Here is a 27,987-nt window from a genome sequence, read left to right as displayed (position 1 = left end):
ATGCCCGAAGTCACGAAGGATGCTGTGCACCCCTTGGGGGCAGAGGAGCCGAGCGTGGTGCGGGCCGTGGTCCGCAGCACGGGGGCCTTTATCCTGGGCTTGTCCTTGGCCACAGCCTATGGGCTCCTGGAGCTGCTGGTGGAAGGGCACAGCCCCTGGGGCTGCCTGGTGGGCACCCTCACTTTGGCCGCCTTCCTTAGTCTGGGCATGGGATTCTCCCGCCAGGTCCGAGTCACCATCCTCCTGTTGCTGCCCCAGGCCTTCTCCAGTAAGCTTGGCACCCAGTGGAAGGGGTGGGCCCTGGGGCAGGGGCTGGGGCAGGAGGGATCTTGAGGGAGAGGGCGGTTGAGGGAAGTACTCTCAAGGCTTCTATAAGGCACTTGAATGGTATATGCCGCCATGTGTCAGGCTGGGGGCCTGGTTCTGAGGGAGCTCTCTCCCCAGAGCAGGGCCGGACACTGCTATTGGTGGCTACCTTTGGGTTGGTATTGCAAGGGCCTTGTGCCAATACCCTGCGCAACTTCACCCGGGCCAGCGAGGCTGTGGCCTGTGGGGCAGAACTGGCCCTGAACCAGACCGCCGAAGTGCTGGAGAGGGCCAGGCAGCCCCTCGTCAGTAAGGCCACCCATCTCCACGGACCCCCAAGTTCCCCCTCGTCCTGCACATTCTACAGTCCTCTGGCTTCATTCCTCTCCATTGGTCCTGGGCCCTAACCTCAAAGCACCCTGTTAGACCCCCTGACCCTCGCTCTCTGGCCTGCTCCACCGCCAGATGAACTATTTCCCAGCATCCAGGCTGCCCATTTCCCGAGTGGCAGGCCCCCTCCACTCCCTACTCCAGGGCAATGGTGAGAACAAGCCCCCAGAGGAGTTCCGACAGTACCCCTGCCCCCACCTCTCAGGTGCCCTGAACAAGATTAAAGCCATTGCCCAGAAGGCCAAGGAGGTGGCTGACCAGGTCCGAAAGTTCTTCCGGTCAATCATGGATGGCGTGAAGCACATAGGTCAGTACATTAACGTGTCTGTTTGTGGGGGGTCAAAATTCACCCAGTCTCCTCACCCTCACACCCCGTCCAGGACTTTTTGGGCCCCGCCTGGGTGCTGACTAGTTCCCACTGGATATAGCACAGCCAGGCCCCTGACCATGAGCCTCTCCAGCTCTGGGTGCTGTCCTGGTGTTCCCCACCCACCCCCCGAGAAGGTGCTGCAGGACTCCTGGGTACCAGCCCCGCAGCCATCCCCAGCCAGGGCCCTGCGGAACGTGTGGTACTGGCTCCTGCACATCGGCGACGTGTGCAACTCGGAGCTGGGCAACCCTTACTTGAAGTGTGCTCGGGTCTTCGATGACGCCAAGGACAGCTGCATGCAGGTCATACCACAAGCCTACCACCTGTGTTTTGTGCTCATGCCCTTCAAGCTGATGCTCTGTGGACTTGCCAGTGGTGAGAGAGCCAGGGGCTTGCCGGCAGGATTGGGGGCCCGGCAAATGTAGGGGTCAGGTGGGAGGGTGGGCCCAGGGGCCCAATGGGGGGCAATAAATACGGGACCAATAAGGATGATGCGCCCTTTGTGGGATCGGGTGGGGGCAGATAGGGAGGAACCAATGTAGAGGGTGGGGTAATAAGGAGAAGCCAAAATGTTTTGAGCCAGTGTGGAGGCTAGAAGGAAGAGTGAAAAGTCAGGGGGCCCTGTGAGAGCAAGGTCCCTGGAGGTGGGAGAGGCAGGCTGTGTGTCTCTGCCCCTGCTGACACTCGGTCTCGGCTCTCAGTGGCCCAGGTTTTCTGCATCATCCCCGGGTACATCCAAACCTTCCTGCGCGAGAGCATCGTCACCCGTGAGTGATCCCCTCGTGGCCCTGCTGCATGCGGTGCTCCTGAGAGGTCTCCCTCCCTCCTCCCAGGATGTGCCAGCCCAGGAGTGCTCCCAGACCGTGAATGAAAATGCAGGAAAGGACCTCAAGAGGTTACCCAGGCCAGTGTCCATGCTGCACAGATTAGGAAATTGGGGCCCAGAGAAGAGGAGGTGCTTCCTCAAAGCCTGACTTGAGAGCGGGAGCTGGGGAGAGAAGCAGGGTCCCCTGCCCCCGCAGCAGGTCATTGAGATGTTCGTTGTGGAGATGGAAGGCTGGTGCTAGGCACACAGCGGCAGTGGCATAGACTGTGGAGACTTTGTCCCCTCCTCAGTCCACTGTAGGTCCCAACACTGAGGGTTCCCGGCCAGCCTGTGAGCCGTGGGACCCCTGGGCTGACCGGGCCCCCCCCCGAGCGCAGCCCGACCCCGTCCTAACTCTCTTTGCTTGCCTATCCCCTGGACCCGCGCACCTCAGCCGTGAGGAGGTTGATTAACCAGGTGCGTCACGAGTTCGAGTTCAACATGACAGCCACCCACCACTTCTCTGTGGATCTCAATGCCTCTCGGAGCCTGTCCCAGGTGGCTCTGGACCTCCACGAAGCTGTCAGCATGAAGCTGTACCGCGTCCGAGAGGCCGTGGCTCTGATGGGCTACACCACGCCTCTGCTGCTCGTGTTTCTCTACCTCCAGTGAGGGGATGGAAGACGGGTGTGAGGGCGGAGAGCTAGGGCTGCTGGGGGGCCAGCCCATGCCCATGGCATCCTGGGAGGCTGGAGTTTGGGGGCAGGGTTGGGGGCGGGGGCGGGTGCCCTGCCCTGGGGGGTCTGGTCGGGGGGTGCTTAGGGGCCTCACGTGTGCCCCGCCAGAGCCCTGTGTTACCGGTACCGCTACCTGAACTGGGACAATTTTGACAACTTCTACATCACCAGCCGATTCCTGCACATGGATGCTGTCCGCTCCAAGGCGGGATTGCCCACGGTGCTGCCACTCAGTGCCCGTGAGGCCAGACACTACATCCAGCCGGGTGAGGGCCCTGAGGACCCGGAGACAGGGACCCTTAAGGGAGGCCAGGGATTCCCCCAACCCTACTGCCCTGCCCAAGAGTGCCATGCACGGGCCAGGCTCAGGGCGGGACAAGAGGTAGGGGAGATAGGCCAGAGCTGACGGAAATTTCCGGCTGGGGGGAGACACAACCCTGTCTTTGGGGAGCCCTCAGTCTGAAAGGGGAAAGTAGGGTCCCTCAGAGCACGCAGACAGAGAGAGAAGGGGAAGATGATGCTTCTGGGAGCACCCTGGATGTCAGGACGGAGGGAAGGATGGGTAGGGAGTGGATATGGAGCAAGGGAAGTGAAGTTGGGGAGGCTTTTGGTGGGGGGCAGGGTGGCGAGCAGGAAGTGTGCCTGTGCTGATATGGAGGTGATGCAGCTGGGCGGGGTGGGCAGTGCTGTCTGTGAAGTGGGGGGCCTGGTAAGGGTATCAAGGATGCCTCAGGAGAGAGGATTCCTAGAGACTGGAAATAGGCCACCAGACCCAGGTGGAGATGCTAGGCTCGCACCTCTAGCCACGGAGCCCCTGCCCACAAAGAGTGCTTCCCACCTTTGCCCAGGGGTCCTCACAGCTTCTACATCTTCCAGATGAGCAGACGGGCTCCAGCTTGATCAGGGGCAGGAGCCGCCTCCAGGAGGGAGATCTCTGTAGGAACTGGGTTCTGGTGGGTGGGAAACAGGGGAGCGTCGTCCTGACCAGCTCTCCCCTACCCAGGCTCCCTCTTCTTGTCCCAGCGGGAGCAGATTTTCTACATCCTAGCAACCTTCCACCTAATCCGGCACCTCCTCCTCATTTTCCTCCTGGTCTTCTTGGACTATGCCACCTTCTGGGTCCTGGACCTGGCCCGGTACCAGCTGCAGGGGGAGATCGTGGCCCGCAGTGAGTGCCTGAACCTCCTTAGCTTCCTCAGTCCTGGGGGATTGCCTGAATGTCCCCATGTCACTCACTTACCAGCCCCTGACATTGCCACTCCTCCAGCTCTATCCTCTTCCTGGTAACCCCTGTGCCCAGTTCAAGATTATACCATAACAGAATAGCTAAAATCACAAGCTCTAAAGTCAGACTGGCCTGGGTTCAAATCTCAGTGTGTCCTTTACCAGGTGGCGACCTTGAGCAACCTTGCTGAACCTCCCAGACCTTCAGTTTCCTCATCTGAACCATGACACAATCATGGTAGCAACCTCTCTGGGTGGCTCTAAGGAGTAAATGAGACCACATGTGCTAAGTGGCTGGTGGACCTTTGACTGAGTGTGTGCCACAAACCACAGAATAGAATTAATCTAATCCTGTATACCAGAGGCCCAACAGAAAAAGTTAAAAAAAAAATACCCAGAACATGGGACTTCCCTGGTGGCACAGTGGTTGAGAGTCCGCCTGCCAGCGCAGGGGACATGAGTTCGAGCCCTGGTCTGGGAAGATCCATATGCCGCAGAGCAACTAAGCCCGTGCGCCACAACTACTGAGCCTGCGCTCTAGAGCCCACAAGCCACAACTACTGAGCCCACATGCCACAACTACTGAAGCCCGCGCGCCTAGAACCCGTGCTCCACAACAAAGAGAAGCCACTGCAATGAGAAACCCGCGCACCGCAACGAAGAGTAGCCCCCGCTCGCTGCAACTAGAGAAAGCCCACACGCAGCAACGAAGACCCAATGCCGCCCAAAAAAAAAAAAAAAAAAAAACCCCAAAATAATCCATAAAACACTTAGTTCAGTACCCGCTACACAGTCAATGCTGAGCAAATGCTTCTTTTTTTTTTAATTTTAATTTTTAATTTTATTGAAGTATAGTTGACTTACAATGTTGTGTTAATTTCTGCTGTACAGAAAAGTGATTCAGTTATACATAATATATATATTATTTTTCCTATTCTTTTCCATTATGGTTTATCCCAGGATATTGAATATAGTTCCCAGTGCTATACAGTAGGACCTTGTTTATCCATTCTATATATAATAGTTTGCATCTGCTAATCCCAAACTCCCAATCCTTTCCTCCCCCAGGCAAATGCTTTAAAATAAATGCTTCTGGGTGGTCACAGAGTCAGGGGATGGACTCACTCACCATTCAGGTCATTTCAAATCTGGTAGCCTGGGAAGGCAGACCAGGCACCAGTGCCAGCCAGCTCTGGACCATGGAGCCAGTCCCAGGTGCCAAGGGCTGATGTTAAGCCCCAGGGCACCATGAGGGTGCCTAGGATGTCCAAGGCCCCTGGCTGAGGGCCTGGGGGCCATCTCTATGCCCTGCACTGTCCACTCTCCACCCTCCAGAAAGTATGGCCTTTCCGGCATGGTGGAGTGGGCAGTTTCCAAGAGCATCCCTCACACAGTGTCTTGGTGCCAGGCCCTGTGCTAATATCCATAACTGTGGAAGGCACTGGCTCTACCGGGAAGATTTACCGCGACCTGGTGTCGGCATTTGATGTCCTGCAGCAAGGCAACATCACCGTCTTGTCCCAGCGCTGCCGCCTGCGTCCCTCAGAGCCCAACACCACTGGTTACATAGCCATCGGTACCCACACCCCTGAGGGCACTGGGGGAATAGACACCATTCCGGGAAGGAGGCACAGACTGCTGAGGGGGAGCGCGGCTGGCACCTCGTGCCCTGCGGCAGTGGCTTACTGTGTCTGCTGTGCCCCCAGGTGTCATGTATGGCCTGTGCTTCTTCGTTACTCTGTTCGGCAGCTATGTCAGTCGCCTGCGGCGGCTCATCTGTGCCTCCTACTACCCATCCCGGGAGCAGGTGAGGGGTCCGCGGCCAGTTCCTGCCCCCCTCCCCAGGCTGCTAAGCTCATGGCTGTCTGTCTTGGTTTGGGGGAGTTAAGAGGCCTTCGGCAGCCCAGCTCTCTCTCCTCTGGTTGAACCCCAAAGCAAATGATCTGGACTGCAGATGGCAGAGATGGTGCCTCTTGGGGCAGGGCTTTCTGAGACAAAGCTTGCCTCCAAAGTTTTGTGAAAACCCTGGGGGGACAGGAGCCATGTTAACATGTTGAGGTGTGAATGGAAACTCACCATTTGTTTACTCATTTATGACTCACTCACTGAGCATCTACCGTATGCCAGTTACCGTGCTGGCCTCAAGGATGCCAAGGTGAACCAGACACAGTCTTGAGGCAGGCCGGACAGTCTTTCAACCAGATGTTACAATGAAAAAAGTGTTTTTATTAAGGAATGAATAAAGTGCTATGGAAATCCAGAGGAGGGAATGGGTGAATCCACCTAGGGACGTCCCAAAGTCTTCCCCCAGGAAGGGGCATTGAGCCAAGCCTGGAGGGAGTCATAGGAGTTGGACAGAAGGCAAAGGTAGGGAGTGAGGCGGGAGCAGAGGGCATTCCAGGTAGAAGAAACAAGATCAAGGGGACCCCTTCCCTGACCTCCCCTCCGGCAGGAAAGGATCTCCTACCTCTACAATGTACTTCTGAGCCGCCGAACCAAGCTTTTGCCTGCCCTGCACCGATCGGTGAGGAGACGGGCAGCTGACCAGGGCCACATGAGTGTCCTCCAGGTGCTGGCCAGGCGGTGAGCCCACTGTCCTTCCTTATATGAAATGGGGTGAGAGGGGGTAGAAAAAGAGCTGGAGGTCAGAATGGATCACTGTCCTTCCTAGGTGTCCAGAGGTTTGTTTGAAGACGGTGCTCATTCCATGGCATTCATGCATGAATGGATTGGGGATGAGAATTCTTAGGGGTGGGGAGTGAAAGGAGGAGGACAGGAAGCAGAGATGTTGTTGCTATAGTCAGAGGGATGGAGGTTTGCCTACAGGAAGCGCTACCCTTGGTTTGGAGGGTGGTGCTAGAGGAGACAAGTGTTAGTTATGCTGGCTGGGCTGGCCTGCTTTTTCTAAAAAATTAATTAATTTTAAAATTGAAATATAGTTGATTTACAATGTTGTGTTAATTTCTGCTGTATAGCAAAGTGATTCAGCCACACACACACATAAACTCTTTTTTAATGTATATTCTTTTCCTTTATGGTTTATCACAGGATATTGAATATAGTTCCCTGTGCTATACAGTAGGACCTGGTTGTTTATCCATTCTATATATAATAGTTTGCGTCTGCTAACCCCAAACTCCCACTCCAGCCCTCCCTCACCCCCCTCCCCTTCGGCAACCACATGTCTGTGAGTCTGTTTCTGTTTCATAAAAGTTCATTTGTGTCATATTTTAGATATCATGTATAAGCCATATCACATAGTATTTCTCTTTCTGACTTACTTCACTTAGTATGATAATATCTAAGTCCATCCATATTGCTGCAAATGGCATTATTTCATTCTTTTTTATGGCTGAGTAGTATTCCATTATATATATGTACCACATCTTCTTCATCCATTCATCTGTCCTTGGAAATTTAGGTTGTTTCCATGTCTTGGCTATTGTGAATAGTGCTGCTATGAACATAGAGGTGTATGTATCTTTTTAATTAATTAATTAATTTCTGGCTACATTGGGTCTTCATTGCTGCACACGGGCTTTCTCTAATTGCAGCGAGTGGGGGTTACTCTTCGCTGCAGTGTGCGAGCTTCTCATTGCTGTGGCTTCTCTTGTTGTGGAGCAGGGGCTCTAGGCGCGCAGGCTTCAGTAGTTGTGGCTCGCAGGCTCAGTAGTTGTGGCTCGCGGGCTCTAGAGCACAGTCTCAGTAGTTGTGACACACCAGCTTTGTTGCTCCATGGCATGTGGGATCTTCCCAGACCAGGGCTCGAACCCATGTCCCCTGCATTGGCAGGCAGATTCTTAACCACTGCGCCACCAGGGAAGTCCCAGGGGTGTATGTATCTTTTTGAATTACATTTTTGTCTGGATATATTGGGCTGGCCTGCTTAGTGTCTGGGACCCCTCTCCTCAGGTGCTCCTGCCTGGCTCCGTTTATCAGCCACTCTAGGCAGCACCAGACCTACTGCCTGGGCTGCGGGCAGCCCCAGGATGAGGGGGACACAGAGAATTCGGTGTCCTGCAGTACCCCAGGCTGCCGAGGTGAGACTTCTGGGGAGTATGCCTCTCCCTTCTGGGACTCACCACATTTGCATATGACAATCAGCTGTTGTCCTTCTTTTATGGACTTCTCCTGTACCTCACCTTTTGTACCCCTCCCTTCATTACTATGCATGTCCTCATTTACACAGAACACTCAGGTAGCTCATTTTCTCTGTGAGCCTTAATCCTCCGGTGCAAATAGAATTTATAGGCAAGTGGCATTGCAGCAACTCCCTAGTGTGCACCGCTCGATGAGGATGGTCCTCCCAAGGGTGGGGTCGGGGAGGCAAGGGCTGAAAGCTGGGGAGCACAGTGGTTGTGGGGGTACAAGTTTACCTCCTTTCCTCCGGGCCTCCTCCAGGTCTCTTCTGTCTCACCTGCTTCCGCCTCCTGGACAACACCTGCTCCGTGTGTGCATCTCCCCTCTCCTACCAGGGGGAGCTGGACCTGGAGCTGTGAGTCTCCAGTGACATGGGGTGGCCGGAGTCTGTGGGGCCAGTGGGAGCAGCCACCCCTCCCCCAGGACCTCTGTGGGCTACTGAGATGGGAGGCTTCTCCAGGGACTCCAGTGATGAGGACGGCCCCCGCCTATGGCTGGCGGCAGCTCGCAGAAAGGGTCCTGAGCAGGAGGCGTTACTGCAGCAATGGCTCCAAGAAACGCTGGGCAGGCCCCTCTTATCGGATTCCAGCTCTGAATTCAGGTGAGCAGAAAGCTGAAGGAGTTGGGGCCTGGGAGGCCTAAGATGTTCTGTCACATTTACCGAGGGCTTCTTGGGTGCCTGGTGCTCTGCTAGAGCTGGAGATGGAGATAAAGGGAGGGGAGGGAAGGGAGGCTTGCCCTGGAGGAGCCCACCAAATGGTGGGGGAGAGTGACATCAAATAGATCAGTGACAAATGTGGAGAGCGCCCCGATCAAGGAGTGAAGCAGGCTCTGGGCAGCACAGAGGACAGAACAACCAATTTGGAATGGGGGGATATTAATGAAGGCTTCATAGAAGAAGTGAAAAAAGAGGTGGGTTTGGGGGCACCCCGGGGGTTTGTTAGGCTGAGGAGTGGAGGAGAGCATTCCAGGGCGAGGCTTTTGTGTGTGAGTTTGGAGAACGTGAGACACTTAGGAGGTGCGCGGGTGCTCCGGGGCGGGCGGAGCTAAGGGAGACGTGTATGTGTGGCCGGGTGGAGACTGCAGAGCATGCTGGGAGATGAGGCAGGAAGAGGTGGGAGAGGGCCTCACTTTGCCATCTGAAGATCCTCAGTCAGAGAGTGATATAATCATATTTGTCTTTTAGGACAGTAAGCTAAGGAGGCAGAATGGAGGCTGCGCAGGAACAGGGAGACCAGAGAGGAGGCTGTCTTATCTCAGGAAAAGTTGGTGATGGCCTCAGGATTGAGGTGCTGAGAATGACAGGGAGTTTATGCTTGGGACTGGGCGGTGTTAAGGCAAGAGGAGAAACAGGTTCTGCAGAAAGAGGAATGGCCCAGTTCGAGACCTTTGAGGTATCTGTAGGGAATCCAGCGGGAGATGCCCAGGGGACAGTTAGAAAAGGGCAGGGCTCTGGGCCAGAGGTGTCTTTTGGTGGGGGGGCGGGGGTGTTGACTTAGAGACTGTAAGAGAGAGGATGAGCTAGATCACCCTGGCAGAGGGCAGCGCAGGAGAGGAGGGGACAGGGACAGAACTCTGAGGGGCTCAATCACAAGCCAAGGAGGGGAGAGGCTCAGGAACAGTGCCAAGCATATCAGACGCTGTGAGATGATCAAGCAGGATGAAGCCTGAAGATTGGCCATTGAATTTGGCAGCTGAGAGATCCTTGGTGTGGCTTGTGGGAACATTTCTCATGGTGTGGGGAAGGCCAACACCAGTCTTAATGGGTTGAGGGGGGGTGACTGGTAGAGAAGACTCAGAAACAGAAATGGGGTATGCGGCTGTGTGTCACTGTTGCAAGAAGTCTGAGAATTCTTTTTCTTTTTAATATAACTGCTGTAGTTAAAAAAAGGAAGCTTGATGGTAAAGAGGAGGGAGTTAGCTTCATAGAACAAAAGAGTAGCTTGGGGCTTCCCTGGTGGTGCAGTGGTTGAGAGTCCGCCTGCCGATGCAGGGGACGCGGGTTCATGCCCCGGTCCGGGAAGATCCCACATGCCGCGGAGTGGCTGGGCCCGTGAGCCATGGCCGTTGAGCCTGTGCGTCCGGAGCCTGTGCGTCCGGAGCCTGTGCTCTGCAACGTGAGAGGCCCGCGTACCGCAAAAGAATAGCTTGAAGGGAACCTAAAGGATTTTTCTTTATCCAAGTATAGGGAGATTTGAGCATTTCAGAGGTGAAAAAGAGAGCGCTGAAGAGAGAGGGATGCCAGAGAGATGGGATCTAAGGCCAGGTGAACAGGGTGGCCTCAAATAGGAGCGGGCTCGCCTGCGGCAGGAGGGGAGAGGGTATGTTCCTCTGAGCAGAGCCGAGCCTGCTCCAGTCTGGTGGACTTGCTCTTCTCAGGGAGGGTGGGGGGCGGGGGTAGGAGGCAAGCACAGCTGCTAAGACAGCAAAGAAGGGGTCTGAGAGTGGAATAAAAGTTTCAAGGAGTGGGTGGTGGAGGCTGAAATATCTGCCTTGGGGACTGTGCAAAGGAGCCAGCGGGGGAGGTTAAGAGATTTCCAGGTAGCATTACAGGCTCAGATGAAGTTGAAAACCATAACGTGTAATGACCGACTCCAGCGCGCTTGGTTATGCGGTTTTTTTCGAGCAAATGTGGTAGCCATGAACAGGATTCCAGGGTTGAAGGTTTTTTCTGGGCAGGTCAGGAGGATAAGATGGGGAGAGAATTGGGGTGTCTTTAGTCAAGAGTGTCTGAGATGACTGACTTTGGGGAAGAGAAGGTACTGAGACCCCAGGGGGCAGTCCTAGGTCTATGTCTCGACGGGGGTGTTAGAGCAGAGGCCAGGAGGGACACTGAGGATGGGCCACACCTGGGAAGAATTCGGGGATAAATGAAGAGAGTGGCCAAGGTTGAGGGTGAGGTCCGAGTGGGAGCAGAGGTGAAGGTCATTATGGCCAAGGAGGTTGAGGACTGAAAGGCCAGAGTGTTGGAAGAGTCCGCCCACTAGTGAGGAGGCAGCTGGGCCTCGCCAACAGCCCAAGTCTGGTACCAGCACCCTGGATGGGTGTGGCAGGGTGTCTGCGAGGCCTGGGGAGAGCCGCAGCCCAGGGGTGTAGCTGCCATGGCAGCTAGGGGCTTTGCAGTACGCCACAGGCCTGCCGAGTTTGAGAAAGGCAAGCAACCTCCACTCGGGAGGACTGCAAAGAAAACTCTCCGGTGGTCACATTCCAGGGCGAATGGGGCACTGGAAGTAGTAATGAGTTGAGGGGTTGAAGGGGAAGCAAAGTTTTATTTTTAGAGGTTCCAGAGGGCTCAGTGAAGTTAAAAGCTGGGTCGCCAGAGAGGATAGCTTGAGCCTTGAGCAGCTATTATTCCCAAGGTCACTGCTGGTTCTGCCCTTACTACTCACATGACCTTGGGCAAATCGCTGCCCACTCATCTCTCAGCCTAAAATCAGAAGCTATCTACAGCCATGAGCTGGTTTGCCTTGTTGGGGGGGGGGGGGGCCTGTGAGAGCAGCAGTGGCTGGTAGATAACAGAAGCCAAATCTGAACAGATGGGGCAGGGGCAGGAGGCAGGAATGCACCTGTGAAAACAGAATGTTGGTGACTGGGCCACCCCCCTTCCTCTCCTCGCTAGTGACCTGGATGAGGAAAAGGGGCCTTGAAGAGGAGGCACAGGTAGCAGCGCCCACGTGAGGCCCAGTCCATCAGCATACCCATGCCCCCTCAGCCCTCCTGACCACCTCAGAAATCCTCTGCCCCCAAAGCAGCCCCTTCCCTGCTTCAGAACCCCAGTCCCTCTGTCTCTCATTTCCCTCTCCTCCCCATCCCTCCCACCTATCTCCAAAATAAAGAAACCAAAGGTGGACACAAGTGTGAATCTTAAATTATTATTTCTTCCTGTCACTTACACCCGAGGTGGGGGGCAGGGCAAGGGGAGGGGAACAGGAGAGGGGGGATTGCCTCCCCCCCCACCCCGTAAGGCACTGAGTGGAGAAGCCGCAAGGGGGGAGGGGGGAGGCCACATTGTCCTCACTCCCTGGGGCTAGGCCCCAGGTCTCCTCAGCCCTGGGCTCTCCCATCACCTGAAATGCTAAGATGAGGCCCAGGGCAACCCGACCTCCCCCTACCCCAATATATTACATCATCACTTTTTAAATAGATACAAGGACTGGTCCCACTACCCCCTCCCTGTGACCCCCCCCACTATTGGGGGTACCTGGGCAGCTGTGCAAATGGGCATGGGGGTGCATGGGGGGGGAGGGAGAGCACCGGGCCCCTGAACCTGCCCCGTTTAAGGAAGGGGAAGAGCCGCCAGGCCAGGGAGGGGAAATAGTGCAAGGCAGAGCCCAGGCAGAATGGGGTCCAGCACCCAGCGAGGAAGGTGGGGAGGAGATACCCCCACCCCCAGCAGAATTGGGTAGTTAAAAATCTGAAACTAGATTTCAACAAGACCAACAGAAAAGGCTATGTACAGACCGGGGGTGGATTCAATCCTAAGGGTAGAGTGAGGGGATTACTCTCCCCGACCCAAAAAGAAGCCCGGCTGGCAAGGGTCTGGGGAAAGGATCCCTTTCCCACAGGTCCGCAGCCCACCTTCCTTGCGGCCAAGCAAGAAGCTATTTGCCCCGGCCTTGGCAAGGGGGCGCCGCTCACCAGCTGGGGTGGTGGAGGTTGAGAGAAGACGGCTCGCTGGAAGTGGCCGCCAGGGGCGCTCGCCCGCGCAGGGCACGGCCGCCAGATGGCGCCGGCTCGCCCGTTCTCCGCAAGGCTGCCCCCAACCCCTCACCCTGTCCCACACCCTGCACCGCGCCAGCCCGGGGGCGGCGTGAGTCAGGGGCGGCAGCAGTGTCGGCGGCTCCGGCTTGCACCTGGGCGGGGAGGAGGAGAAGAGGGTAGGCCACCGCCCGGCCCGCCCTGCCCTCTGGCCCCGGGGAGGGAGCGGCGGGAACAAGACATTCCCTGCCCAGCGACTCGGGAGGGGAGGGGAGAGGAGGAGAACCAGCAGCAGCTCCCGTAGTTGGGCGGGGCCCCTCCCGCTGCCCCCAGGGGCGGGCGAACCAATCAGGCCACCCCGCCCCCTTCTCCAGGACCCCATGACTCAGCGCTGGGAGCAGGGCGGAGGGGGACTAGGATGGCTCCTTCCTTACAGGCCCAGTCCCCCAGTCTTTCAAGCTTCTACCTTGCTTTCCCCCACTTACCCTTCCTTTGCCGCCCCCCTTTGCATAATTCACTGCCAGGAAAAGGGAACAGAAACCAGGAAGGAGGGGTCTCGAAAGGGAGGGGCAGTCCTTCACCCCCTTACACAGCCAAAACCCCAAGGGGCATGGGGGCAGGGCAAGGCTTTGGTCCCAAGCCCCCCACCCCCTAGAAACCCGCATAGCCGAAGAGGGACCCCACAAATCAGAAATACATTATTGCTTCTACTCCCCAGGAGCAGCTGGGGACAGGGACCCCACCTTTACAATGGAGCTGTAAATATATACATGATATCGTATGTATCACTCCTTGGGAGAGCACCCCAATCTGGGGAGCCTCTGCCCCAAAACCTTCTCAGCTTGGAACTGGAATGAGAGCTCTGAGGGAAGGGCCCAATTTCCGATGCCAGGGAGGCTCAGTGCCCGGACCCCAGCGCCGTCTCTGCTGCACACTCCCGCTGCTCAGCATGGGCGTCCCGGCCCCGTGCTGCTCCAGCTCGGCCACTCGTCCCTCTTTAAGAGGACTCCATGGCACCTTCAGCCTGAGGTGTGGTGGGTGCCCCCTCCTCCTCATCGTCATCAGGGGGCCCCGGGGTGGAGACTGGGGGCCCAGTAGGGGCTGGCTCCTCCCAGAATCGAGCCAGAGAGAGTCGGAAGTTGTCCAAGTGGCCATTGGAGAGGTCGAGGCCAGCAGGGGTCGGGGTGGCGGCAGAGGGCGGGGGGTAGTGAGGGGGCGCATCGTCCTTGCGGCGCCGCCGGGTGCGCACCTCCAGGCAGTTCTGGCCTTTGAGGTGGCGCTGCAAGTGGTCCTCCTTGGCGAAAGCCTTGTGGCACAGGTGGCACTCATAGGGCCGGTCCCCTGTGTGCAGGTGCATGTGGTTCTTGAGGTCATAGCTGTGCAGGAAGCGGGCTGGGCAGTGCGAGCATGAGTAGGGGCGCTCTCCTGTGTGCTTCCTCATGTGGATCTTCAGCTTGTCATTCCTGGCACAGGCAAGGGGGAGGGGCAAGGAAATGGTTCAGGATGCGATCCCTGGGTCATCCTGGCCGCGTTCCCAGGCCTCGTCCCACTCCCGTCCCCCACCATTCGTTTCCCTATGACTGCCCCAGGAGACCCTTGCTGACGTGCCTGCAGCTTAACTGGGCCCGGCCACCACCCACTCTGCCTCCAGCACAGCCACATCTTTCATGCCCCAGACCTACCTCCCTTGACTTTCTTTCTCCTGGCCTCCCTAATCTGGTCTCTCTCCTCACCCTGGGCATCACCACCCCAGTCCCTCCAGGATCACCTGCCTCCATACCTCGGGTCTCATAATCCCTTCCTCCCTCCCCCTCGACATGGCCCCTACTGCACCCCTTCCCCGCTGGTGCTCACCGGGTGAAACGGACACCGCAGACTTCACAGGCGAAGGGCTTCTCACCAGTATGGGTCCTCATGTGGCGTGGCAGTTTGCCAGCCCCATGGATAATCTTGTGGCAGACCGGGCACTCCTGGGGCATCTGGGAGCGGCGTTTGCGCACTAGCTTGTCCTGGCCATCTAGGCCTGGTGCCAGGGTGTCCTGGTGTAGGGAACTCAGGTAGGCCATCAGGTCAGGATCGATGGCATCCTCATCTGAGCCCAGCTCCTCTGGGGACAGCGGGGGCCCGCCACCCTGCGCCAGCCCATAGGCCGGGGGATATGCCAGCTCCTCCTCTTCTTCCTCACCCTCATAGGCCTCATAGCTCAGGGGCCCCTCATGGGGTGAGGCAGTCCCTGTGGGAGGGCTGTAGCTGTCCCCCAACCTACTGCCCCCGCTGCTGCCCACTCTGCCTGCCGCCTCCTCCTCCTCCTCGTAGGTCAAGGGATGGGTGGGCACTGTGGGCACTTCAGGCACTAGGTGGTTTGCCCGGGCCCCCTTGGTCTGCAGGAAAGCTTTTCGTGGCTTGCGGCTGCGGCGGGCGACAGGCCGAGGGGGCAGCGGCAGCGGCGGTGGGAGGGGCACCTGTGGAGGGCTGTCTTCACCGTTGGGAACTCCTGAGGCTGAAGCTGTGGCTGTGGCGAAGGCCTCCAGGTACTGGCGAGCTCGCTCACAGTCGTCCTCGTCAGGGCTGGGAGCTTCTAGTCCGCTCCCCTGCAGAATCTCCATGCAGGCAGCGATGACACACGGGATCTCCAGCAGCCGCGCAGCCTGGAGCACTGCCGGCATGTTGGCGCTGCTGGTGGTCAGTGTGGCTGTATAGGCAAACTCGAGCAGGGCACCCAGTGCCTCCGGCCCCACAAAGTCCAGCTCACACACACCGGCCCCTGCTCCCCCGGCAGCCACCCCGCCGCCCCCAGCGCTCAGGACCGCCCCGCCACCGCCCTCAGTGAAGAGCTTCTTGAAGTAGTGGCTGCAGGCAGCCAGCACAGCCCGGTGGGTGCGGTATTCAAGGCCCTGTGTCCGGATGGTGAGGTCACATAGGTGGCCCAGCTGGCGCTGCTCATTGAGGCAGCTCAGGAGCTCACTGCTGTGGTCTGGGAATGGAATCCCGATCAGGTCGTCCTCGGGGCTCCCCATCTTCTCCTGCAGAGTCAAGTAGAGAGGGAGGTTAAGAGCGCTCAGCCCTGCAAGGTGGTCCAGGGAAGGGATATATACCAACGTTGGCCAGGTGACTGCAGACTACTTAGACGGTCTTCTAAGTACTTTACACCCACTTCATCTTCCACAACCTTCTAAAGTAACAGTTATCATTCATTTCACAGACAGGAACCTGAGGTGCAGACAGGTGAAGCAACTTTCTATGTTAAGTGCAGAAGAGGTTCAAAGCCAGGCCATGGGCCCAGAGTCCGTGTTCCTAAGCACTGTGCACTGTTCTGCCTCTGTGAGAGCAGGAGCCCTGCCTTTCTGGCCTTTCCTAGAGACCCGTCTGCTTCACGGGTCTGCCCCATTCCCCATCCCTTTGGAAGAAGCACTGGACTGGGAGAAAGGATGCCTGGGTTCTGGTTCAGGCTTCATGAAGAGTTGGCTGAAGGACTCTGGGTGGCTCTGGCAGCCAGCCTCAGTCATCTGAAAAGTGGGGTAACAGTCTTTGTGATGGAACCTCCTCTCAGCCCAGAGAGAGGCCAATGAGAGAGTTCAGATTCACATTGCGCCAAGGACTGTTCAAGGCAAGGTCAGGTGCTTTAACTTATGTTATCTCCCTAAAGCATTTGGTGTACAGTAAAACACTATGCAAACCTGAGAGGTGGCTTCCCAGCACCCTCCTCCTCCTCCTTCCCCACCCACTAAAAGTTCATCTCCCCTTCTAGATCCCCCCTTCTAGAGGCCAAAAGGGAAACACAGCTCCCAGCATCCCTCCCCCCACATCCTCCCCTCCCCCATGGGGCCAAGGAGCAGCCACCCTTTGCTGGGGTGTCGCTGGCTGGCGCGGGTGCTTCCTGCCCCGCACCGATAAGCATCGTCCCCGCCCCCTCTCCCACTGCCAATAGGCCAAGTTCCAGTCCCACCCCTCCCCCACTGGGCTACCACCACCACCTCTCCCTCCCCATTCCCATCCAGTCAGGAGAGTCCCCCCTCTCCAGAGGACCATCTTTCACCCTCTATGCTTTCCCCTCCAAGGCAGAGCCACAGAAGGTGCAGAGCTGCCAGCAATCCCGAGGCTGGTGGAGGGGAGGGGAGGGGTAGTAGAGGGAGTCTGGCCTGGAAGTGGGGAGATCTGCTTTAAGTCCTGGCTCTGCTACTATCTTTTTTTTAACCATACCATTAATATTTATTTATTATTATTTTAAAACATCTTTATAAGTATTCTGCTGCTATCTTGCTGAATGACCTTGGGCAAGTCATTTCTCTCTGTGCTTCAATTTCCTCACTGTACAAGGAGGGGCTGGGAATGGATGCCCCATGGGCTCAGCCCTTCAGCCCTGACATTTGGTGGGTCTGGAGCAACTGGAGACAGAGTTGGGGCCTGGAAAGAGCTGGGCTCGGGAGTCATCCAGGCTTGAGTTTGAATCCTCCGTCTGCGGCTGATTAGCTCTGTGACCTTAAACAAGTGATTTAATCTCTGGACCTCTTTCCTCATCTCCAATATGGGATCATTCCACCTGACTCCTAGGGCTGTGGTGAAGGTTAAATGAGACCGTGGGTGGCACAATGCCTTAACACACACAGTAGGGGCTCAATAAATATTCTGGCCTTGGCAAGGAGAAACAAGGCCTCACCTAGAGGCAGATTCCACTACACAGGTGGTGTCTGCTGGGAAACAAGTCTGTCTCCCTCCCTCAAATCACCCCAGGAAGTCAGGTTACTACTAGCTACATGACCTTGGACCAGTCACTTCCTTTCCTGAGGAGACCTGTTTCCTCATCTGTAAAATTAAAGACTGACCTAGATGATCCTTAGGGCAAGTCCCACTGACATTTTGTCAGTGTCTTCTCTGCCACTCCCAACAGCTGCTCAGTGTTGGCCATTGATGGGGAAGATTTTGGGAGGGGGGGTTGGAGGAGTCAAGGGCTACAGGTTTCCTCTTGAGGACACAAGAACTGCATTGTTTCTGCCTGCCTCCCTGTCCAGCACCAGAACGCCTGCGCGGAAGCCATGAGTGAGCAGCACCCATGTGGCTCATAAGCCACAGCCAGACACCCTTAGACAGCCCACCCCTTCCCACCTTAAGTCCCCAGATCACTTCTCTCCCTAGGGGCCAAGCAGTCTGGGAGCACTCCCAGTTTCCTTTGGTTCCCCTACCTGTACTTTACAAATAGTACAAGAGGCAAATGGCCCCAGGACTTAGAAACAAACAAAATCGGGTGGGCAGCAGCAGTGGGCTCCCTCCTGGGCCCAAGCAAATCCTGTCCCTCCTGAGGGGGATGGGTGGGGCTGTCCTCGATGTCCATTGGCCCGGGGCTGGGCACCCGCAGGCACGTGGCTAACCCCATCCCTCTCCCTCCTTCCCTCCACACCCCACCCATTCCCGCTGCTAAGCCCGCCTCCCTTCTCCCACCCCAGGGCCGTCTCCGAGGCAACTTGGTGTGGCGGGTGCGCTGATTGGCTGACCCCGCTGTCAGGTCACAGGCTCTGGCTGGTTCACGATGCAACTCACTCAGGCCTGGCTCGGGCAGGGGTGGGTGTTTAACCCCTTGGGCCTAACCCTGTGGCCACGAGGTACCAATGAAGGAAGGGAGAGGCAGAGGACACACGTGGGAAGGGGAGGTGTTCACATGGTTCTCTAGCTTCCGGGAAACTCCCCTAGCCCTTACCCAGGGCTCTGGCACCCATGCTAACTTAGGTGCCACCTGGAACTAGGCTGATGCCAACCAGGCCAAGGGGATACTCCTAGCCCCATCATCTGGGAGGGGCTGCTGGGGTGGAGGCTTCCCCCTTCTTTCTTCCAGGGTGGGGCACTGGTGCCAGGATGCCCACCCCACCTTGGGCACCCTTCCCACCTCTGTATCCCAGAGGGCCCAGCCCCCCGACGCCCATAAGTGTCCCCACCCAGCCTGGCATGCCCCCTCTTGCTAAGACCTTGTGGGCATGGGCGTGTGTGGTGGCTGGGGGGGCAGCTGTGCCAGGGAGCCAGGCAAGGTCTGTTTGGTCTGTTTGCCTGGTAGGGGGAAGAACTGGGGGCCCCACCCCATCTCTCCCCACTTTCCCGCCACCCCCCAGGCTCCCCTCACTGTCAGGCCTGCTAGACCGGCCAAGCCGGTGGGCAGCTCTCTTGAAACTGGGCCCTGAGTCAAGCTTGCCCCATCTTTGGTGGGGGGAAGACTTTGGGGTTAGAAAGGTGGGAGGGGGCAAAGGGGGGAGCCCCTATCACCTACCCCTCAGTGCCCAAGGGCACCTGCCAAGGTGTGTCCACCACCAAGAAACCAAAAGGTAGAGGGCACTGGCCCTGGCATGGGAAGGAAAAGGAGGCTGGAACTCTTTCCAGGTGCTGACCTCCGGCAGTGTCCAGTGCAGGGCTGGGGGCACCAGGGCCAACACCGCCGGCTCGAGCCAGCTGAAGAGCTGGGATATGAGGCCCTGAACGGGGCAGCTGAATAAAGCTGGCCCCCCTTCCCCACACCCTGGGGATTAGGGGAGTAAGGCTTAGTGTGGGGGGCAGCAGGCGGAAACAGGATTAGCGGCGGAGAAAATAGATATGGGCCTGAGACACAGGCACACAGAGCCACCCCTCCCCAAGCCTGGAGGCCCCCACCTCTGGGCTCTGCCGGAGAGCCTGAGAGGGACCTGGCCAGTCCTCTCCAGGTGTAGCAACGTGGGGTGAGGGAGGTTGAGGACCAGGCTGTGACACCTCCTGCCAGGGTGATGGAGAGGCCTGGCACTCTTCCCACCTTAGCCGGCCACCCTTCCCCCTTACTTCTTTCTCCTTTCTGCCCCCCTCCAACCCCCACCCCAACTCCAGCCTCAGGTTCTCTTCCTGTTTTTTTGGAGCTAAGTTTGCACGAAGCCAGGGCTTTGGCCTGTGGCTGGACCAGGGGGGTGGGGAAATAGGACAGCCAGTCCAAAGTCCTCAGGGACCCAGGAATCCTAGTTCCCCAGCTTCTCTCACCCCTTCTTAGGGTCTCTGAGGCCCAGGGGCTGAAGCCATCTGGCCTGCCCAGTTGGGAAGTCAGGGTGAGGGGTTGAGGTGAATCCCCTTGAGGATTGGAATGGCTTTGAAGGAGAGGCCCTTGGCCCAGGGATGCCCTAGGCATTTATGGAGCCCTTCCCTCTCCACCCCAGCCCCTCCAAGCTAGTACATGCCTTCCCCATCCCCCATAGGCCGCTTCCCCCTCCTAACCTCACCACCCCCAGCACTCACACTTCCTGGGGGCCGAGGCGGGGAAGAGAGACCGCAAGCCACGAAGGGGGAAGGAGGCAAGGGGAGTTGGCTGCTTCCCGGTGCCGTGGGGGTTAAGCCTCTCCTCCCTCAAAATCCCCAATTCCTGGTGCTTCAGCTCCTGACAGGAGGGAGACCTCAGTGTCCCCCCACATTTTCTTTCCATGACAACTGCCCTAGTCCACAGCCGCTCAGGCCGCATCAGGGTAAATCTGAGGGAGATAAAAGATGGCGGAGGAAGGAATGGGGGCAACTCCGTCTTCCCCAGCCTTCCCCTCTTGTCCTTTGGGAACGAGGCCCTCTCCACTCTTGGCCCCTTTTCTTGGCCTCTTCCTGTCCCCTTACCGCCTTCTCGGACCCTTGTCTCCCCTCTCCGCGACTCATCCTTTGCTTTCCTTCCTTCAGCCCTTGCGAGGCTCCCGCTTCCTCTCTACCGCGTCTATGTCCGTAGGCCTCCGAGGAATCATCCCTACCTCTCCTTTCTTTTCCCTTTTGGTTCTATCGCTCAAGCCTCCTCACTTCCTCCATTTCATCTTGCTCTGAGCATCCCTTCTCTTCTCCCCAGGCAGGCGCAGTGTGGAGAGGGGCAGAGGAATTAAATCAAGATGCCAGGCCTGCCCTCCAAGGCCTGGTCTTGCCATGAGATGGTCACATGTAAGGTGCCCACGGCCCCATTTTGGATGAAGCACAGGGCCAAAATTTGGGGGACAGTTGGGGAAGATGGGAGGGGGTGGTACAGTGAGAGCGGATGTCGGGTGGGGTGAGGGGGACAGCCTAGGCCTCTCTGCCCGTCAGAATTTCCAGCCCTGGAGCTGCTGGACTTTCCCCAGAGGCTGCCCACCCTAGGCCAGGCAACTGTGCACTTGGACAGACCCTGGTCATCAGGGTTCCCAGCGGGGGTCTGCCGGAGCAGTGCCAGATACCCTTAGGGCCTGAGGAGACCACACAGGGTGCCAGGGTCTGCCCTGTGCCCACCCCCTCCCCCCAGTCTAGCGTCTCCGGCTGGGTAACCGAGCCGGCTGGTAACCCCACACCCGCCAAGCCGCCAGCAGAAACCTGAGCCCCCCAGCCCCAGAGGACACCCCGGCCCGATCCCCGGAGCCCGGCTCCCTGCCAGCCTGTCCAACCTCCTGTCCTGGCCCAGCAACCCCTCGGCTCCCGTAGGCCCCTTCTTCTGCTCTCCTGTCCTCCTGGGTCCCCCAGACACAGAAGCTTCCCCACGCTCCAGCTCCTCAGCCCCTCAGTTCCTAAACTGCCCCCTGTGAAGTTCAGACACCCTCTTCCTAGCCTGTTTTTCAGTCCCTCTCTGACCCTTGGCCAATTCTAGGCCTCCAAGCCTCCCCTGGGGCCTGATCTCCCAAGCCAGAGTGTGGCCTACTCACCTGAACGCTGAGGGGCCTTGCCGGCAACTCCTCTTGGCCCCTGGGGGGAGCAGGTTGGGAGGGGTGGGGGAGGGCCGGGCTGGGGGGGAGGTAGGGTGGCTGTTCCCCGCTCCAGCTCCCTCCTTCAAAGGGGCCGCCCACGACTTGGCCCAGCCCCTCCCCCCTACAGCCTTAACCCTCTGGGTGCTGTCCCCCCTCCCCCCAGATGGAGGGAGGGGTTACCAGAGGCCTGGCAGCGTGGGAGAGGGCCTAGAGTCTCTGCCTGTGGTGCCCGAAGCCCCAGCTGTATCCACCCTGGCCCGTCCTCTCTCAGTCCTAAAAGGGGAAAAAGGTGAGCAGTAGGAAAGGTAGGAGCTGGGACAGTCCAGGAGGACAGAGGTGAGGAGGAGCAATGGGAGAGGCTGCTGGAGGTGGGACCAGGAGAAGGAAGAAGGGAAGGGAGGGGAGGGGACAGGAGGCAGCAGTGGCCAGAAGCGGGAGGAGAGGAACCCTGGACAGGCAGTGCCAGGGGTGACAGGTGCCTAGGTCCCAGCCCCTCAGGGCATATGGTATAATAGGGGAACACAGGGAGGCCCTCCAGACCCCAGTATGTCCCTCAGCACCCCTGGGAGCTGGCCGAATTCTCTGTACTGGGCTGGGGCCCTCAGGGGCTGGGCAAGGCAGCACCCCGCCCTCCCCATGCCTCACCCCAAACCCACTCACATACCACAGTTCCTTGCCCGGGCACCAGCCCCTGCCAACCAGGCCAGGGGGCAGCACTTGTGCCAGCCCCCAATGGCCAGGAGGATCAGGGGGACAGAGCTGGCCTGAGGGGGGTGGACAGATGGGGGGAGCTGTGGGCACCGAAAGAGGAAGGAGCCGGGAGGGGGCATCTGCTGGGAAGCGGCTAGCCCCACCCCTTGCGTAAGCTGCTGCCACCCTGGCTGGTTGGGTGGGACCCGCCTGGGCCTGAGGGGTAACTCAGGAGGGCTCTGAGCCCAGAGATGGGTGGGCCACAAAGTTCCACTTAAACAGCTTCTGGGGTCTCTTATTCCTGGAACGAGGCGTGCCCTAGGTCCCCCAGACACTAGGCCATCCCAAGTCCTACTGGGCTGGGAGGGGGCACCACAGAAATGCCCCCTAAAATATCCCCTCCCCTTTCCCCCCAACAGCTGCTGGCTCAATGCCGCTGGCCTGCTGCCCCTCACCAGCTCCCGGCCCGGTTGGCACCTACCCACCAGGATGCTGGCAGTCCTGCCCTCCTCTCCCTCCTACCCCCCTGGCTCCCAGCGCCCCATGCCAACTGTGGGCCTCGGGTGGGGGAGGGTCACCCCTGTGCCTTGGTGCCAGCTAGGCGGGCCCAGGCCCTTAGGTCCTACAGATAAGGCACAAGACCCTGTTCTCAAGCCATCTCCTCAAGAGGCAGCGCACGGGTTAGGGCCTACACAAAGAGAGCCCAGGGGGCTATGGCCAGCTTGATGAGCAGTTATTGAAGGCTCTACTTCCCAAGGTGGGGGCCAGTGTCTCTCCCTGCCACCAGGCGCCAGCCTCCCGGCATTCCCCCTGCCCAAGCATTTGCTTGGGCACCAAAGTCCCTGATATTCCTGAGTGCCCTAGTGCCTGCAGCCTGTGAGGGAGTGGGGCGGGGCTGCTCTCTGCCCTTTGATCCCCATAAAGGGAGGGAACCAGCCTAGGGGGCAGGGGGCAGGGAGGGAGTTCATGGGGCCTCTCCGTTTCACCCGTGCCAGGGGCAGCAGGGCAGGGTGTGGGCATCTCTTGGGTGGGGCCCTCAGGTGAGAATGGGTAGCATGTCTCAGCAGGGGGGATGGACGTCAATCATGGGTACATGGTGTCATGTGGGAACAAGATGGTGAGGACAAGGTGGGGGGATGCAGAGGGTCCCCACATTCCAAATCATCCCAGTCCGCTTTTAGCCCCATCCAGAAAAATTTCCAGACTTAACCAAACTGAGAGATCAAGGAGGACTACAACTCCCAGTATGCACCACAATTGCTTTGCATGTACCTTGGGAGCTGTAGTTCCCTTGAGAAGCCCAGTGCTCTCCTCTTCCCCAGAGCCTTGCTGATGGGGTGGGGAGGGCAGAGCAGAGGACTTGGTTATGAATCTCCAAGGGGACTGTGTTTAGAAGAGGTACAAGGCAGGAGGTCCATGGTAGGGGGAGAGGACCCCCTCCCAGGCAAAGGGGGAGGAAAGGAGGAAGGAAGGAGGAGAGGATGTCTGTTGAAAGGGGCATATGGGTGGGGAGGAGTTGGGGGGAGTGGTGGAAACAGGAAGGAAACTGAAGCCAGAGACATGAGGTCGAAAGCAAGGGCCTGGTGGAGCCCCACTCCGAGGCTCAGCAAGGACTGGGAAGGCATTTCCCCCTGCTGGGCCTCGGCACCATTCTGGTGGTGTGGGGAGGCATAAGAGGAATTAGTGATGTCAAGTCACAGTAGACTGGTGTGTTTGCGGGGGTCACTGGCTCCATTTGCCTGCCACCAGCCCTCTTTTGTCCAGGGCACCCCAACTCCCGGATCTGGCACGGGTATCTGCTGGCTGGAGAGCTCTGAAAGCTGACTAGGTTCTAGGATGCTAGCAGGAAGAGGAAGGGGTTGGGGGAGGTTAGGGCCAGGCCTGATGGGTATGGTGGAAGGAGACATGTATGGGGTTAGGCCCAGGTGTGAGGTCAAGGAATTGTGCTGGCAAATGAGGATGCCATCCTCTAGGGCTGAGGCCATAGCAACTGGGAGGCCTCAGTGAAGAGAGGGCTAAGATGCCAAGGAAGGCCACCAGCCTCCCACCTATCCCAGGCTGTGGGACAGAATGAAGAAGGCAGCCCTTTCCAGTGTCCCTGTGGAATTTGCTAAAGGTAGCTTTTCCCCTTGTGCCAGGCAGCCTGTGAACATTAACGGTGGCAACTCAGGGGACCAGATGGCAGCTGGGTGCCTTTTCTTAGTGGGGGTGGAGGTCAGAAGTGGACAGAGGCTCTGCTTCCAGGCCACTTTCCCTGGGCTCCCCAAGGTTCTGGGACAGATGCTTATAGGCCCCAGCCAAGACTCTTGCCAAGACCTGGGTCTGGCTGGGTGGTGGGTCATTCTTGCCTCTCCAAGGCCTTTGATGGTGGGCAACAGTAGCTCTTACCCCTTCCCCCCAGTCCCCCAGGCCCGCCTTGGCGCCTGGCCGCCTGTGTGTTGGCAGGACTGGTGGAGGGGGGGGCGGCGAGGCAACTTCAAACTGTCCGGGCAAAACGTCAAGTTTACTCACGAGTTTACTCAGCAGAAGGAGGGGGAAGAGGCCAGGGCAGGCACACCCCATGCCAGGGTCCTATCCGTCTGCTTTTCCCCACCTTCCTCCCCCACCCTCCTCTTCAGTCCTAGGCCAAAACAGGCATAGGCCCCAAGGCCTGGTGGCAGGGCAGTCTTAACTCTCGGAAGGTCAGGGAACCAAGCAGGCTGGAGGCAGGAAGCCCTGAAGCAGGCCCAGAGGCTTCTATCAGAGGGCAGTGCCCTGCCTGGAGCCCATTCACTACCCGTCTTGGGACCTCGGCCTTAGGCCAGAACTGGGTCTCTTAGCCACCAAGAAGGGGGCAGTACCAGGCCAGGCCTCCTCCATCTGACCAGTCCCCTGGGCAGTGGCTTCTGACCCCAAATGCCCAGTACTAGGCTGTGCCTCAGGCAGCATGATGCCATCTGGGCAGCCATAGGATCAGGGGCTGGTTCTCTAGGCCTTGACTTGGAATGAGGGGCCAGCACCTTATCTGACCTACTTCCCTTTCCTCCCCACCTGCTTTCATTCTCTGCTTTTCTCCCCCAGCCTTCACTGTCCCCACCCCAGAGGCGCTCCGCCCCCCATGCCCGCTGGGCCCCCTCCCCCACCCTTCCCCAGGGTGCCAAGTGCAAGCACACAAAGGGCCCGATGGTGCATTGTTAGCCCAGCCCCCGCTGCCCGCCTCGCCCTCCCGGGGCAGGCACTAGGCCAAGGAGGAGCTGGGGGCCCTGGGTGCCAGGGGGCACCATGGGGAAGGGGGAAGAGGTCAGCACCTGTCTCCCAGTCCCTGGGGTCCATGTCAGCCAGAGCTGAGCAGTGATGAGAGTACCCCATTAGAGCAGGCCTCTCTCCTTGACACCTGAGCCTAGTGGGCACTGCCTTCTTTCTTCCCCAGAGCCCCCTTCGGGTGGTATTAACCCCTTCTTGACCCCTGTGCTAAGGTTGGGGGGTGTGGTACCCAAGGGAGGGGACAGTGTCTGGGGGTGCCAGCAGGCTGTGTGGTGCTCATAGCAACCATGTAACAGAGGCACGCTGGGGGAGCCGGGGTCCCGAGGGCCAGGGACAGGAGGCAATGACAGAGATTTCTTCTTGTTTCATCAGCTGCTCCAGGGGAGCCCCCTGCCCTTGTCCCCAGTCACCACTGAGGAGGAACACTAAATGTTACCCAAACTCAGTCACAAATATGTCCCTCTCCAGCCCAGCACAACACTCCATATGCCCACTGTCCCCTCCCAACCTGATGCCCACTCCATGCCAGCTCTCCCAGCAGTGCCAGGAGGGTACAGGGGTGACCAAACCAGTTGGTGTGTGTGGGGGGAGCAGGAGGCAACCCCATAATCATCCAGGCTCACCCCCCTATACACATGCACCCTCAGGAAACAGAGTTCCCATCCTGGTTTAACCCCTCACCGCCCAATCTGGCTCCCCCTGCCCCTTGATAAACTGTCTCCCTCCTCCAGGAATAAGTTGGGGGAAGGCGGAATAGCTGCGCTGACTCATTCCCATTCTCAGCTGCAGCTAGGGGTCTCCAAGGCACTCGGGTGGGGGTCAATTCAAGAACGCCCTCCACCTGGCCCGGAAGCCAGGACAGCCTGCTGGTCTCCCCCTCTCCCCAGCACCCACTTCCGGTGTCCCAAACTAGGTCAGCAGCGCTCGTTTCCTGTGGGTCAGCTAGCACCCGCGCCTCTGCCCCTCCCCTGCTCCGGACCCAGACTCCCCGCCCCCCGCCCCCCAGGGCGCCCCGAGGTCTCACCACGTCTCAGCCGCCCTTTGATACGTGGGGGTTGTGCGGGGCGGGGGGCAGGGGACCCGCCCTCTCTCCAAACACTAGCAGGGCCGGGGCGCCTGGGCAGGCACGTGTCCGGGCACAACCCGCTGCCCACGCCGCCCCCACACTCCCGGCCCCCCCTCGCTCTGGCCGGGACACGTCGCTCTCTTACTTGGGGTGGGGTGGGAGGAGAGAGAGAAAGCTGGAAATTGAAAGCAGCGCCCCCCACCCCTTTGAATGGCAGCCCTCTACCAGCGGCGCTCAGAGTAGGTTCTACAACAACACAGTAGCGACCCCCACTCCGGGTAGGGGCAGGTGCGCCGGCGCCTGTTGGGGGACGGGTAATAGGTAGAATTCTTCCCAGTCGCCCACCCTCGCTCTTGGGCTCTGGGGGCCGGAGCTGGCTTTGAAAAGGTGGCGGCGGTACTGGAGCCTGAACGAAGAGAGTGGGATTGAGGGGAGGCGGAGAGAGGGGTCGTTCTATATTCGCTCGGAGGTTGTCGCTGAGTCCCACTACCAGCGAGAGAGCGCGACTCTGGAAGCGCAAGAAACCGAATAGTCCAGCCGGTAACTTTCCCCCAAGCCGCGGCTCCTCCTGTGCTCCCCCCACCCCCCATGCAACTGGCCCGGGTCCAACCCACCGCGCCAGGGGGCGCGGAGTTGGGGGGGGAGCGTTGTCCTAGTTAGAATCCGTCACCGTTTCCATTCCCTCTACTCGGACGGGTCGGGGGTCTCCCCCTAAAGTCACGAAGGAGACTGGGGGAGCGCTCAGCGCCGCCTCACCCTCTCTCCATCCCGGAGCCGCCAGTCTGTCTGATCCCAGAAGTGAAGAGAAAGTTTCTGGGGACCCTCCGCCCTGGGTTGGGGGCGGCTGTAGTTCCTTCTCTACCTTTCCTCCCAGTTAAAATCAATTCCAAAGACCCGGAGTGTTGGGAAGGCACAGGGAAGGGGAGTGGTGGGAATCTGGTCTGCGTGCGTGTGTGTATGTGGGGGGGTCCCACTTACAGGACGGACGAAGGACACTGCAGCAGTCTCGAGTATGGGGGACCTCTAGCCAGGAGACAAAAGTGGGGTACACTCACCTCTCTGCCTTTGGGTCCGCTGGCTGGAGCTGCTGAGGCTCCGGGTGTGGGGAGAAGCGCGTCCCCCGCCAGGCCCGGGGGCTTGGGGCCCTGCTCCGGTCCTGGTCAGAAGGCCGCGGTCAGTGGCTCGCCGCTCTCTGCTGGGGGGCTCCTCCTCCGCAGCCCTCTGCCTCCTCCTGCCGCCCGCCCCCCCCCCGGCCGCCGAGAACCGTACATTCACCTGGCCCCCCCCCCCCCCCCCCTCAGGGCCCGCCTCACCTGTCCTGCTGTCTCACCTGTCCTCCTGCTTGCTTTCCCCCCATCCCTCCCCCCGCCCCCTGCCACCCCCCAAACTCCCCCTCCCAACCCTTAGCAACACCCTCTGTCACTTCCTGGTTTTTCACCCGCCCCCCCCAGGCCCCCCTCCCTCCGCCCAATAAGGACATAAACTTCAACCCCTTGGTCCAGCCAGTCTCTGCAGGGCGCAGATGGATCCCTCCCTCCTTTTTCGCTCTCTTATTCCAAGCTCTTACTTTGCTCTCCGAGCTTTTCCCACCCTCCTCTTTTCCCTCCTTCTTTCCTTCTCTCTCTCTTTCTCCCTTCACC

The 27,987-nt window shown here is 58.7% G+C and overlaps 2 protein-coding genes across 3 annotated transcripts; one reads left to right on the top strand and one right to left on the bottom strand.

The window, feature by feature from the left end:
* DCST2 (DC-STAMP domain containing 2) lies at positions 1–11,806 on the top strand. The gene is given in 17 exon segments (XM_027095308.1): positions 1–268; positions 445–615; positions 902–1,003; positions 1,244–1,441; positions 1,768–1,833; positions 2,326–2,539; positions 2,717–2,874; positions 3,612–3,776; positions 5,241–5,408; positions 5,539–5,639; positions 6,285–6,415; positions 7,745–7,872; positions 8,234–8,327; positions 8,433–8,573; positions 11,592–11,614; positions 11,617–11,727; positions 11,730–11,806. Coding segments are annotated over 17 exon segments (2,316 nt in total).
* Positions 11,222–27,707, bottom strand: ZBTB7B (zinc finger and BTB domain containing 7B). Of its 2 annotated transcripts, none has more exons than XM_027095309.1 (3): positions 27,403–27,707; positions 14,525–15,693; positions 11,222–14,133 (listed from the first exon to the last, which is right to left on the bottom strand). In XM_027095309.1, exons 2-3 carry the CDS (start codon positions 15,685–15,687, stop codon positions 13,668–13,670), a joined length of 1,629 nt encoding a protein of 542 aa, XP_026951110.1. In that variant the 5' UTR covers positions 15,688–15,693; positions 27,403–27,707; the 3' UTR covers positions 11,222–13,667. The 2 variants fall into 2 exon arrangements, with proteins under 2 accessions (XP_026951110.1, XP_026951111.1); XM_027095310.1 differs by lacking the exon at positions 27,403–27,707 and adding an exon at positions 21,307–21,965.
* Positions 27,708–27,987: the final 280 nt, after the last annotated feature.

This window comes from Aethalodelphis obliquidens, unplaced genomic scaffold (assembly GCF_003676395.1).
Source record: "Aethalodelphis obliquidens isolate GAN/ISIS:26980383/991018 unplaced genomic scaffold, ASM367639v1 scaffold90, whole genome shotgun sequence".
Classification (NCBI taxonomy): Eukaryota; Metazoa; Chordata; class Mammalia; order Artiodactyla; family Delphinidae; genus Aethalodelphis; species Aethalodelphis obliquidens.
This window is presented reverse-complemented; position numbering and strand designations above follow the sequence as displayed.